Source organism: Cupressus sempervirens, chromosome 3 (assembly GCF_028749045.1).
Source record: "Cupressus sempervirens isolate cs-2001-9-10 chromosome 3, ASM2874904v1, whole genome shotgun sequence".
NCBI classification, from domain to species: Eukaryota; Viridiplantae; Streptophyta; class Pinopsida; order Cupressales; family Cupressaceae; genus Cupressus; species Cupressus sempervirens.
Window position 1 is genome coordinate 292,119,393 of NC_143120.1, and position 14,895 is coordinate 292,134,287.

Here is a 14,895-nt window from a genome sequence, read left to right on the forward strand (position 1 = left end):
GTATTTTGGCACTATGAATTCTTGATGAACCAAACGATCCCAAATCAAATTCCCAAAACCTTAATCTGGATTTCACGTTCCAAGATCCCAAATCCAGGATTTTGAATGCCACTTCTCAAGTCATATTCAAACAACCAAACAAGCCGTAAACATTTAGCCTTCCTTTTTCTATTTTTCTTATAAAAATTTCTTTCTCAAGATAGAAAACTGTGCAGACTTATTTTTTTCTATGAAATCAGCATTGGAAAGATCCATGCAAAGCCGAAGTAGAAAAGACCCTGCATTGAAGCATAGGGTGACAAGTGAGACCAATAGAATGGAGACCTATAATTTTTCTACTCGCTTTATTAAATTTTACCTTGTTCAAAAATATAGGCATCTTGTGAAGGTGTGTTTCTTATGTGCTCGATGAAATGAGATAAGATAATTTTATTTATGTCCAACAAGAAACCAACAAGGGTCTAATGAACTGAAAGTTCACAAACAAGGGAAACCACCCACAGCTAGGACACCAAACGTTACCTATAAAACAATAAAGCAACAAACAAGTAAAACAAGCCACCAAGAAAAGGACTAGGGGTGCTCCCTTGGCCGGAAGAAGTCTAGCCCTAAAGGATAAAGAACAAGGCGAAAAAGGGTCCCAAATTGTATTTGAATGCTATTGGATGAGGAGTGTGGCTATCTGGTGAGACCACCATGGGGTCTCACTGATCAGATGTGCCTAGGAGCAGGAGTACAAAACTGTCGCTTCATGCCCATGGCAGGGTACATGGGTGCATAAAGTCGGTGATACGCTAATCCAAGTACCAGTATTAAAAGAAAACAAGTTGCAAAGTACAGTCTTGAAGCTGAGTGGTCTCCCGAAGATAGAGAGCCAGGTAATGTTGGTCAATGTAATTGAAAAAAGCCAATAAGCACCTCCAATCACTAAAAAGATGGTAAAACCTCCCTCTGATCTCATAGTAGATGGGACAACAAAAATAAACTGTGTCTTTGTTTCCATCTCTACAAGGGTCACAAACAACAAATACAATCCTCTCTGTCAATGTGATGGTCATTCTAGTATCTAAGCTGGTGGGATCCAACTCTGAAGGAACCAAGACAGATACGAAGGGCATGGCACCAACGAAGGATCAAATATGCAGGTCATATGATAATCCCATCACAGATATCTAAAAAGTACTCGGCATAAAAGGCCATCCGCAAACACTACCCTCTCAAGGGTTGATCCAAGTCATCATAATGTACTATCTGCAAATATCGAGTCTCACATGCCTATTTAGCTCCTAACGAGAAGGAGAAGGTGAGTAGGAGCATCCAGAGAAAACTAATAGTGAGGGAGACAATTAATCTCAATCCTGATCAAACTCAATAGAGTAGTGGCTTGAGCACACCAGCTTCGAGCCGTAGTGGCCGGATCAAAACCAGCAACAATGATTGAAGAACAACAAGCCAGGTAGGAATATTTGTGGTGGACACCAATCGAATTTGCAAAGCTCAGGAGATGGTGAAGAAACCATATCAAATCAAAGATGACTACAAGTTTGAAGGCGTGAGCCAAAACTCTGCCAAAATAACACTATGAGGAGTAGAATGGTAACATCTGATGATACGCCTGAGGAAAAGCGTCTAGACTTGCTCAACCAAGAACCAAATGGTGTCCAAGAAGGGGGCCCTAAACCACTGAATCATATAAAGTTGTGGGTCTAACTAAAGAGTCCAACAAGAACAATTTGGAGGAAGTGTAGTGAAAGTGTTGTTTGAAACACTGTCTCTCTAACATGGCGAGGGAACCTAACCCTTTATTAATCCTAGGTAGAATAGTGAGTCTCAAGCTAAACCAAGTGCCAAAGAACTTCACCCCGAGGTAAGTGTGCGAAGAAACGATCTCTATCTCCTTGCCCTGTAATAAAAATTGGAGGTGTGAAGTCTTCAAGTAGTTGAAGACCATAACCCGAGTCTTACTCAGGTTCACAACGAGCTGACATAGGTCACAAAAAGAGGCTAGTCTATCCAGAAGCCTCTGAAGCCCCTCAAGAGAACAAGCTAGAAGAATCACATCGTCGACAAATGGGAGAATAGAGATCATGACCTGGTGTAGGTAGAAACTCTCATCGGGGAGCAAGGAATCCTAGACAAAAGCCTCAAGCTCATCAATATGGATGCCAAACAAAGTGGGGGATAGAGGCTAGCCCTGTTTCATCTTAATGGTGCTTTGGATTGGGTTCGAAAAACCCTTGGAAGTCTTGAATTGGCCTATCACTATCTCATAGAGCCTCATGATCACCATCACTAGAGTCTTTGAAACCCCAATGTCTTTGAGTCTTTGGAAAAGTGCGACCTAGGGGATAGAATCAAACGCCTTCTGATAATCCACAAAACAACAGTTGACTTTCGCCGAGCAGTGACAAGCCTCCTCAATGATAGTTTGCAATATCAAGATATGATCCATGGTCTAAAAGTCCTTCGGAAAACTTGCTTGACCTCTCGCCCTACAATGTCTCCTATCAAGTAATCTAGTCCTATAGTTACTGGGGTCCAAAACCAGCCCAAATTTATGAATCAAGTAAATCACGTGTCTCGACCAAGAGTCTGGAAAACCGGTGCACACAGCTCTATTAAAGAGCACAGAAACGCAAGAGCCCAAAACCAAAATGCCAAGCTTGAGGAGCTCTGCCTAGAACCCTTCGTCATCAACTACTCTGCTACATCTCCAAGATCTGATTGCCTCATAAATGCTCAAGGGAATAAACAAGTGGCAATTAGAAGGGGAGGTGGGGTGAATGGAGGGATGGTCGAGAATGTTGTAGAGAGTGCAAGCATGCGAAACGAGAGAACAAAAGTCAAGGGTGGCAATGGGAGGCTGTCGGGCGAGCAAGGTGCGCCAGAACAACTTCGGCTAATAAACAAGTGTGTCACAGAGGGATCTGTCCTGGGAAGCAATTTAAAGCCGCTTCTTACAACGAAGAAAGTGTTGATATGAAAGCTACAATAAAGAGTAAGATGAAGAGTGAGCAGCGAAAGATGAATGCAGGGAGCGGTATAAGGCCTTGCAGTTATTGTCGTTTTGTCCTGCAACAATACAGAACATTTTTAAACTAGTTTCGCATTTCTCTGAATGTTCATTGATTGATCAAATCCAATTCATGTAACAAATTCTTTTTCTAAAGGCTTTCATCAAGTATTTTTTGTTTTTCTATTTGTCGAGCCTATGCTTGATCTTTTAGGCCTTCAACTTCCCTTCTTCCATTTTTTAGTGTGTTTGTTGGTTTTTGGTCCTTTGCATTTGCTCAAGTCAATGCTTTTGGTTTTCCCTTCGATTTGATCTATCGTAGGGCTTAATCAGAGTTGGCAATCAAAAGATATGACCAATTTAGTACCCAAAAATAGGACCTTTATGATACAAGTGCTCGAATTAAACTTATCATGTTAAATTTTTAATTTGACATTCACTTTTTAAAAAATGTAAAACAAATTCACTTTATGTTATGTTTTTAAGTTGCTTTACCATTTTGATTTTTCACATAAGTGACTATATTAACTATATAGTTTGATTTAATTTTTTATTTTTACATCAAATGCTCTAGTAAATATTACTTTTAAAAAGATATTTGCACATTATATATTAACTATATAGTGTAAATATTATTTATGGCCCAAGTAATATTTCATCAAAAATTAAATTAACATGTGTTTAATTTATCACTTAAGTTGTGTTCAAGATGTTTAGAAACATATTTCATAAAAATATGCAATTGCACCTAAAAGGTGCGATTTTGAAAGGAAATGCATGTAAGCGTATAAAAAACATGCAAAGACACCAAAAAGGTGAGACATGCATGTTATATGCCATTACACCAAAAAGGTGCATTTAGCCTTGAATGCATATTTTTAAACATGCAAAGACACCAAAAAGGTGTGATTTGCTTTCAAGAGCATGCATTTGCCTCTCTATAACCCGTTTTTGAAGATTGAAATAAAAACTCCATGCATTTGCCCTCCAAAAACACGTTTTTACTTGGAATCTACAAATCTCTTCAATCCAAGTCAAGATCTTCTCTATAGGGTCATTTTTACATTTGAAGATGTTTCCATGCATCAGACATTAACTTCCCATGCAAAAGATGTCTTTCTTCACTCCATTCTAGCGCACATTTTCGCAAAAACACCCAGATTTTGTCATTTCTAGATCACATTTTTGTATCTAGAAGGGGCATTTTGTAATGAATATCCATGCTATTGCTATTGGAGAGCACGTTTTTGCATTTCAATGCTAAAAACAACTCATGTAAATGAAGATTTGAGTCATGATTTTTCTCCAAAAACGTCCCATAATCTTGCATTTATTGAAAACTTTGGAGTTGGGAGGGTTTTTAGGACATGTTTTTGGGATTGGGCATGAAAAATGCCTCATTCACTACTCATTACGAATTCATCATTGCAAGGTTGAAGAAGTCCAAGTTTGTTTGAAGATTTTCAAAGTTGAAGTTTCTTTCTCCTTAATTTTTGGCATATAATCATCAAGTAAGTGGACATTTTCCTTCTTGCTAATTAAATTCATGCTTATCTTGCTGATTTTATGCATGTTTAGCTTGATGCTTCACACTTGTTGATATAGATGCCATGGAAAGTGCATTTTCCATTTAAAAATGATGAAAAGTTTCAATTTCATGTTTTTGGTTTATTCCTAAACTCCAAATTCGAATTTGCATATTAAGGTCACTTGCTTGTTGACATGTCTGAGTCTTTTACCAAAGGTACATTTTTCTTTTCTGTTTGTATTTGTGTTTTGCTGGTTTGCATTTCGGTTTTTCTTCATTTTGAAGAAGTTGCAAGTTCTTTCCTAAGAACTTGAGCATGTTTCATTTCACTCCACCTTCCATCATCTCATGCAAGAGCATCATTTCATTCCACGTCCACCATTACATGTCATAATGCTTCGCATCTCATTCTTCACATGTGATTACATGTATTTCCATCCAACATCCGCACGTACATGTAATCTCATTCACCATTTCCATTTTCACGCATCTCACTCTCCAGACTCAATTGCATGTCATGATTGCATGAAAATTCCTTTACATGTAATTGCATCTTGAGAACCCATTTTTTACTAAAGACACTTTTAAAAGACCAAAATATATCATCTGCATGCATTCCCATGTACTTGAACTTCACCTTTCCTCAGAGACATCTATAAGAGCTCACTTTGCCGCACTTTCTCAAGCGACATTTCATCCATTCCTTTCATATGCAATGACACTTCATGAGCAAATTACATGTAATTTCACCTTCCATGTCATAATGCATTTTGTCTTAGTTTTTACATGTAAGCTCATCTTTTATCCGCACTTATGTGTCATCTCACTTTTCGTTCCTCATTACATCTTGCATTGACATGTAATCCATTTTCTGTGCAATGACAGCTTGAGAACCCATTTACACACATTTCCATGCATTCCACATTCAATCTCAAAGCATATTCCTCACTTTTCATTCCTACTTAATGAACCATTTTCCATCTTCTGCAGATGCATGATGTCTCTTTTCTATATCATCTCATTGGATCCTTTAAGTGTCTGAAACATACTCCGAATCAACCTTTTTGGCAATATCCTCTGATGATGTGTTCACATTTTGGAGTTTTTGTGTTGCAGTGCAAGCACAAGAGATGCCCTCACCATCAAAATCTAAAGGCAAAATGAAATACCAATTTGATAAAGAGTTGGCTCATGCAACTCAATCTCACATCACGTCCATTCTTGACAATGTGTCAAATACAAAGATCGGACATGTGGACATGACTAATTTCCTGCAAAGGGTAGAAGCTCTTGTTTGTCATGAAAATAAATGCATTAAAAGGAGTAATATTCACTTGGTCTCCGTGTTTCCCATGGCTTCCCTAGAACCAGAGTTTGTTCTTCAATGTGCAGAACATTTCAGTTCAAAGTCAAAGACAATCAAGGTTGCTGATGGTAATGTTAATGTAAGCCTTGATCCAGAGGTTATTGAGCAGATTTTCAAAGTGCCGCAGAGTGCGTGGAACTAACCAAAGAGTCATCTTTGGAGATATGGAATGAGAATAAGGGAAATTATTAGAAGTATGTTAATCTATATTACTTGGATTCCAAGAGAAACAACTTCTCAAGATGGCCAAAAACCATTCACAAATCTAATTTCAAGCCGAAATATAAAGACCTTATTATCCTTCTCAACAGGATATGTGGTCTCAAGGATTCTAATGATTTTGAACCTTGGATGTATATGTTCATTTTCTAAAGCATGGATAATAAGGAACATATCTTTGGGGAGAATTAATCAGCACTACACTTTGTCAACAGTTGCTCAAGGTAGGGACTTCCATACCTTTCTACATGAATTACTACCTTGTTTATATTGTTGCTGCCATGGGATCTTTTTCTAGACTATAACCAAAGGAGATCGTCTTCAAATTCCAGTTTGGGAATATTATAATTTTGATTTTTGAATATTACTATTGGGTATGTAAATGTTACTATGTTGAATGTTCAATGGTTCTAATTATATTGCAATTTTTCTATATTTGAGTATTTAATTTGGTATGTTCTGCTGAAACATCGTTTCATAACTAGCATTTCAAGTTCTATAGTATACAACACCCGTACCTACCCCGTCCACCACTTGTCGCCGACTCCCAACCATCTCGAAAATGAGGCCCATTTACCCCATGTCCCGAAAACTCGTCCTAGTGTCCCCTCGTCCTGATGTACCCCAATACTGGTGTTACACTATTTATACCCCAAATCTAAGTCACAGGGTCTGAATTCAAATTCAAGTTTGTCAATCATAAAATTCGGATGAAATTCGGCATGCAAAATGGTTTGAAGGCAAAGAGGGATTGTATAAGCAAACTGGAGAGGCATATGAAGAAGGGAAATTCTATTCCAAGAGAAAAAAGGACAATACACACTATCGTGGTGCTGAGCACTAGAAGATTGTGGTGAGAGGCCTTAATCAGTATTCATTCTAATAAATAAAACATAGCAACCACATGCACAGGAAGAAGTTCAGTATTTTGAAAGCATACGAAAGATGGCCTCTTACATGGAACAACTTAATTATTCTATTTCTGTAGAGAGTTGCTACTTAGAATACACTCACTCCAGTAGGAGAAAACAGCGATAAGCATTTGGAGAATAATAGAGTCCATTCTCAAGAACATATTTTAGAAACAAAGCATTAAAATGAAAGAAGCTGGAAGTAACTTATTGTAAACAGCAACATAGAGTACCTCTATAGTTTTCCTCCATCAGTAGCACAACAAACACAGCCAGCCTTCACTTTCTTCCACAATATCACAGGCATGTACAGTTTCCTCCAAAAAGCTACCACTTTGGTATTAATTTGAAAACAATTCTCATAGTCTTGAAAGCATAGAAATTCCTGTGATGAATTTAAGAAGGGATGTTCTTATTTAAAGGTTGTCAATGTTTGAGCTTTAAGCTTAATGTTTTTCTAAAACAGAGCATTTAGTTTCAGCTGCTGGTAGATCATATGCATATGCATGATTGACTGCTACCGGTTACCATTTTTGAGTTAGCTCAAGAAAAAGCAAGGTTAGATATTAGAAAAATAATTGAAGGTTCCAGCTGGAAGGTGTCCAGTAAATCAAAGAGTTGAGAATATCAGACAGTCCAAAATATTTTATCTGATTACAACTAATTACCTTTTTCATACTGTATAATATGTAGAAGACAAATTATGAAGTGATTACATATCACCTATACTGCAGTTACTAATGCCCAGGTCTAAGTTCTAGAGGCGGAGTTGGATGTGTACGGAGCTGGATGCTTGTGCGGATGTGGAGTCAGTGTTGTCAGTAAAAACTATATTGTAGCCGACAAGTTGAGTTAGTATCCAAGATGTTGCATGACTATTGAGTCAACCGTTCAGGAAGTATATGTACATCGTCCGAATGGATTTATGGATCATCATTGTAATTGGAGTTGCATATTTGTTCAAATGAATAAAGTATCTGATCAGTGTTACATTCTAGTCTATTAATGCAATAAGTATCCGTTTACCCTATACGATAAACATTTGGCGTCTTTTCCAATCAAACCTAGTACAAAAGAGGTGTTATGAAGATTAATGCCGAATTCGCTCAATAAAGATAGGAACAAAATAAAAGACAAGGATGATAGATGAACAGCACGGGAAGCATTAACTCTAACACAACCGGTAGAATGAAGGCAGAAGTTTCAACAACTTGCTGATGGGCACCGAGGAGGTGAAGTGCATTCACCTAGCCGACTGAGGAGTGTTGAAGATTTGCTTGAGGAAATGCGACAGAGATTGATTTTGGTAGAAGAGACAAGGGAGGAGTTCGTAAACTTGTATACGCCAAGGGTAGAGAATCTGAACGAAAGAGAAGGAACCCACACGGCTCCAAATGGTGCAGCGAAGTTTTGTCCTTCCTCTACAGCCTTAATAGCCCAAAGTGGTCTTTTCTTACAATTTTGAGTTTCCTCAAGATTAAGATTTTGAATTTCATCTTCAATTTCTTCAATGTTTTCCCTCTGAAACTCAGATTCATAATTTTCTTCAAAAGTAGGTTTGTCAAATTCCTTCTTATTATGTTTGAATTTTTTTTTCTTATTTGAATTTGCATGAAGAGCTTGAATGTCTACCTCTTGATTTATACTTAATCCTCTTGAAACTAATCTTGATTCTTCTTGGGTGCATTCATTTTTGAGTAATTCGAACTTAGGAAGTTCGGGTCGGGAGCTTAGACCTTGAATGAAGGTTTCCCAAGATAGAGGACATCCTCTTAAAGCTATCATGCTAAGTTCATTGTCATCAACTCAATTTTCAATTTATGCAAGTTGATCTTTTAATTCAAAAATTCTCAGAAAGTAGGACGTAATTGACTCCCCATTATTCATCTTTATGTATAGAAGATCTTGCTTTAAAGTTAGCAGTCTACTAGTATTATTGATTTCAAAAGTGTCCTTAATAGTAGAGAACATCTCAAATGCACTTTTAAGACTAGATATAGAAGGGAGAATATGATCCTTTACGGAGTCTACAATAATTTTCATAGCCTTGTTGTTGTGTCTTTTCCATGTCGTTTTATCCAAATCATTTTCAGGAATAGGTTTGTTTGATTCTATGTACTCTTCTAATTGCATTTCTCTTAATATAATCATGACTTGAATTTTTCATGACAAAAAGTTTGATGCTCCCTCAAGTCTATCCTCTAATCTTACATGATTAACCATTTTGAATTTGAGGATAAAATTTAATTTTATAAATCTCAGATTTCAGATTTAATTATGAATAATAGAGTTTCTTATCAAGAAGGCTTTGATACCATATTAATGCATAGGATCTCTGATAGAAATAAACTATATTTCAGATTGTAATAAATCAGATTACTTACTTGATCTCAGATTGTGAATTGCAGATCTTCGACTTCAGAATAGTCTTCAATGCTTGGAGAATCTTCTGCTTGAATGAGGATTAGTATTTTGTTCTTCAAAAATCTGCAAGACAGTGTAATGACCCTCTCTATAAAGGCCACTGAAACCCTCAAACCGAACTTAGGAATTTGTCAAACACTTGGCATGTAATGAATAATAACAGTAATAATATTCAGAATATGGCAATTTCAGATTTGATACTTTCAGAATATAATCGCAGAATTACAATATATATAAAGCCTTTGAACGATATTTCAATTACAATGCAATAAATTCTGAAATTGTTTTATTACCAATTCTGGACTGATTATTACAATGACTGTATGACAGCAAATTTACCCAAAAATTGACATATATTTCAGAATGCAAGAACCTGGTTTGAAGAACTATGGAAGAACACCACGTTTTGCTGCAGATCGTTGATGAAGACCTCCAACCGCACCCCCAAACTGTCCTTAATTTGCTGCTGCTGCCCAAACTAGCAAGGCCGTACCTGTACGGCTGCTGAAATAAAATAATATTAGGGTTTTGGGACCCCCAAATGCAAGGAAAATGGGCGCCTAGGGTTAGGTAGTAACCCTGTAAAACCATAAAAAAATAACTCCAAGGGGTTGAGGAGATATGAGCAATTATGTGGTTCCGAACCCTGCTTTGCCAATTCTGAAAATGCACTTATTCTGTCTTCAAACTCTTGTCAAATGCTTCTCCAATGATAGGGCAAATCTGAAATCCTTATTCCAACCAAAAACAAACCCTAACAACGAATTCTCAATAAGCTCCAATGAGATGGCTGAATACCAACTCCAATTATGCAACAATTCAAGTGATATTTCACACCCTCAAAGTCGCCAATCCAAGGGAGTGATTCGTTCCCAAAGATCGAATAATAATTTGCAGATCCAAAGTCTACAAATGTCTTCACAATGAAGAAGTAGAAGAGTTCTCAAATCCAAGCATGTCCAAATGAGAGGCCCAACCCTCTATTTATTCACTTTTCTAAAAAGTTGCTAGAACTTCTAGAAACATCCTTTATAAATTCTCATTATAATGCACTTTTTATAATAAAGTAATTTTATAAAATAAAAAAGTGCAACTCAAATTAAATTATAACATGTGGGCCCCAATATCACATAATGATAAAATATAACCTCTTAACACTTCTTCAAGAGCAAGATATGACTATCTAATCCGGAGAATTGACTCTCTTTCCACACCATTTGCCTACGAGAGTCTAGAATAGGCAAATCCATGATCAATGCCATGTCGAACTAAAGAGGGGACATTACAGTCCGCCCCTCCTGAAATTGCTTGGCCTCAAGCAATCTCAACGCCGGGTGCTGCAAAATAGCCTCCCCCTCCCAAGTAGCATCCTCAACAGGTAAATCTTTCCACTTAACCAAGTATTCTCTGATCACCCTTCTACGAAGCTGCTTTTCTCTGCTCTCCAGGATGGATTCTGGTACTAAAATCAATTTTCCCTCATCGTCTAAAGGAGGTAATACTGCAGAAGGCACCACATTCTGACCCAACGCCTTCTTGAGGCGAGACACATGAAACACATTGTGCACTCTGCCGTCTGCGGGAAGCTCCAACTCATAAGCCACTTCACCAACTCGCCTAATAATCCTGAATGGTCCATAATAGCGTGGCTTAAGTTTCTCTGCACCACTCTTCTTAATAGTAGATTGCCTGTATGGCTGCAACATGAGGTAAACCATATCATCTACCTCAAAACTACGCTCAGTTCTCTTCTGGTCTGCATACTGCTTCTGCTGGTTCTGAGCTCTTGCAATATTGTCTTTGAGGGTAGCAACTATATCCTTACTCTCCTGTAATAATTCACCTGCACTGGGTACCCGGTTGTCGCTCAACAACAAATCCAAGAAACTAGGTGCTTCATAACCGTAAAGTGCCATGAAGGGTGTCATCTGTATAGTCATATGATATGTAGTATTGTAACAATACTCGCAGAGATATATCCATCTGACCCAAGCTCGCTGCTGAGCTGCCACATAATTCCTTAAATACCCTTCCACCCATTTGTTCACAATTTCTGTCTCACCATCGGTTTGTGGGTGATAGCTAGTGCTGGGTGTAAGCTCCGTGCCACATAACCGGAATACCTCCTGCCAAAAGTGACTCATGAAACGGCTATCCCTATCACTCACAATGTTCTGAGGCAAGCCGTGCAATCTGAAAACCTCCCGAAAGAAAACCTCTGCCACCTGAGCTGCTGAATGTGTAGTGGTGATAGGAAAGAAATGAGCATATTTCGTTAATCTATCTACCACCACATAAATACAATCTCGTCCTTGTACCTTGGGCAAACCTGTGATAAAGTCCATGGAGATGCATTCCCACTTCCTGTCGGGAATCGGAAGTGGCTGTAGGAGCCCTGCCGGATAGCTGTGTTCTTGTTTGTTTTGCTGGCAAACATGACACTCTCGAACATACTGCAAAACATCAGCTTTCAGCCCCTTCCAATTGAACCGCTCTCGAACCGACTTGTAAGTCTTGAAGTACCCGGGATGGCCTGCTGTCGGTGAGTCGTGAAGTGCTCTCATAATCAATTGCTTAACCTTCGATCCTGGGACTAGGTAAATCCTGTTCTTGTAAATGATCAAATCATCCACAAGTGTGTATCTGGTATCAATCACTGTTCCCTCTACTATATCGGAGGCCCATGTATCCCTGGCATACTCTGCTATAATCAAGTGTCGCCAATCCTCTGATATCTGAACCATAATAGTGAGGTGTGGCCTTCGAGATAGAGCATCTGCAACAACATTCTGAGTTCCCTTGACATATGAGATGTCAAAATCATATGCCTGCAACTTACTTACCCACTTTTGTTGGCGATCATTCAGGTCCTGCTGTCCCAAGAAATGCCTCAGACTGTTATGATCAGTTTTAATACAAAACTTGCTACCCACAAGATATTGTCTGAATTTGGCCAAAGCATGCATGATGGCCAACATCTCCTTATCATATATACTGAATGAACGCTCAGGGCCTCTGAGCTTCCTGCTCTCATAATCTATGGGGTGCTTATTCTGCATAAGTACAGCACCTACTCCCTCTCCAGATGCATCACATTGAAGCTCAAATGGCTTCGTAAAATCAGGTAATGCTAGAACTGGGCAGGTAGTCATTATCTCCTTAAATCTCATAAAACAGTCCTGTGCCTTCTGAGTCCACACAAATTCCCCTTTTTTCAGTAAATCTGTCATGGGAGCTGCATGTCGTGAGTAGCCACTGACAAACCTGCGATAAAAACCACATAAACCAAGGAACCCCCTTAACTGTGTAAGGTTCTCTGGTGGAGGCCAATCAACAATAGCGCGAATCTTTTCAGGATCCATCCGCACTCCCTCTGCACTAATGATGTGTCCTAAATATAACAGCTCGCTCATCCCTAAGTCACATTTGGACTCCTTTGCATACAAGGACTCCTTCTGTAGAATGCTCAACACCGTCTCCAAATGCTCTAGATGCTCCTGCCATGATCGGCTATAGATCAAAATGTCATCAAAAAACACCAGCACGAATTTCCTCAACTGATGGTGGAAAACTCTGTTCATAGTGGACTGGAAAGTGGCAGGTGCATTGGTCAGGCCGAAAGGCATGACTACAAACTCAAAGTGCCCACAATGACATCTGAAAGCAGTTTTCTCAATATCCTGTTCACGGACTCTGATCTGATGATATCCTGATCTCAAATCAATTTTCGTGAAATAACAGGCCCCATGCAATTCATCTATCAACTCATCAATGCGAGGAATACGATACCTGTTCTTAATGGTTCTCTTATTTAATGCCCTGTAATCAATACACATCCGAAGCGTTCCATCCTTCTTTTTTACCAAAACAATAGAAGATGCAAAAGGTGACTTACTGGGTCGGATGTGCCCCATCGCTAGCAACTCCTCAATGGTCCTTTCGATCTCATCCTTGAGTCGCTTTGGATGTCGATATGGTGTGACCATGATAGGTTTAGCACCTTCCTCCAGCTCAATAATATGCTCAATGCCTCTGTCCGGTGGCCTGCCTGGTGGAATCTCACTGAATACCTTTTCGTACTTAATCCTCAACTTCTGAATATCAGGATGATATTCCGCCTTATGTTGCTCCTCCTGTGTAGGTATCAAAGTACAAACTGCTGCCCACTCTATATCATTATGCCTAGTTAATCTCTCCAGCCGCCTAAATGAGATAGTCCTGATGTCTCCATTACTGATAGCCTTTAGCACATGAGTCCTACCATTCATTTCGAATTGTATCTCCATATCCTCTAATCTCAGGGTAACCACCTTCAATGAATGTAGCCACTGCATCCCAAGTACTATGTCCATGTCACCCATGTTGACCACAAGATAATCCGCCTTAAACTCATAGTTGTTCAAGCGCAAAGGTAAGTCTCGTACCATCCTGTCACAACGAAGAGTGTATCCATCAGCTACCTTGACTCTTAGTCCTTCGAACTCCTCAGTAATGAGTCCACGCTTCTCTAAAAATCGTGCATCAATGAAATTATGCGTGACACCTGTGTCCAACAATGTAATAACCTTTTGCCCAGCCAAGACTCCCCGAAGTCTGAAAGATCCCTCTCTCTGGATACTAGACAGTCGTGCTTCCTGTAAATGTAGCTCTGTTTCCTGCCTTTGCCCTGCACTGTCTATCTCCTGTTCTCCCTCTGCTTCATCAGGATCCTCATCATGATGTTCTGAACCATCTGAATCTGAGCCTTCGTAATAAGCCCACATTGCCCGGTTGGCCTTCCCTTTTGGCCTCATAGGACAGTCATGGCCGTACTCATACGGGCCTTTGCAATAGAAGCATAGCTTCTTCCTACGCAAGTCATTAAGTGTCTCCTTGTCCAGCCTCTTACTTTCTTCCTTAGGTAGCTGTGCCTCTCTATGAAAGGGTTTCCTGTCCTTATCTTTTCCTGAAGGGAAACTCTTTGCCTGAAATTTATTTTTAGAAGCTGAAGAGGAATCCATGTCACGAGCTTTCTTAATGGCTTCCTGCAAAGTGGGAGGGTTGAGAGCTTTAATCCACCCTCTCAACGGATCAACTAACCCATCCATAAATAAAACCAATAGCCTTCGTTCAGATACATCTGTTACTAACACTGCAAGTTTCTGAAACTCTGAAATGTATGTTTCCAATGAGCCCCACTGTTTAAGCTGGGCTAATTCCTTGAAATGGAGTTCTGGATCTTTCTTATCAAAACGTTCAATCAGTCTCTCCGTAAACTCCACATATGAGGTAATGTGTGCATGACCCATAGTGATCATACCATGATGCCACCATTCGTGTGCTAACCCATCCAGGTGAATTGCTGCATACTTAATAGCTTCTTCCTCAGACATAGGGTTCAATTGAAAGTATGTGTCAAGCTTTTGAACCCAAGCTCTTGCTGTAGACTTCCCCG

At 39.1% G+C, this 14,895-nt stretch overlaps 1 protein-coding gene across 5 annotated transcripts in view; it reads right to left on the bottom strand.

The window, feature by feature from the left end:
• LOC149566113 (uncharacterized) overlaps positions 1–14,895 on the bottom strand; it is a 227,600-nt gene that overhangs the window by 54,981 nt on the left and 157,724 nt on the right. For 2 of the 5 annotated variants that reach the window (XR_016362121.1, XM_089819543.1), the window contains exon 12: positions 9,422–9,524. The exons of the other annotated variants lie outside the window; for them this stretch is intronic. Coding sequence is in view for 1 of the 2 variants with exons in the window: in XM_089819543.1 (XP_089675669.1) it covers positions 9,428–9,524 (97 nt within the window). In the remaining variant the exon portion in view is untranslated. The remainder of the gene's footprint in view (positions 1–9,421; positions 9,525–14,895) is intronic. 5 annotated transcript variants of the gene reach the window in all.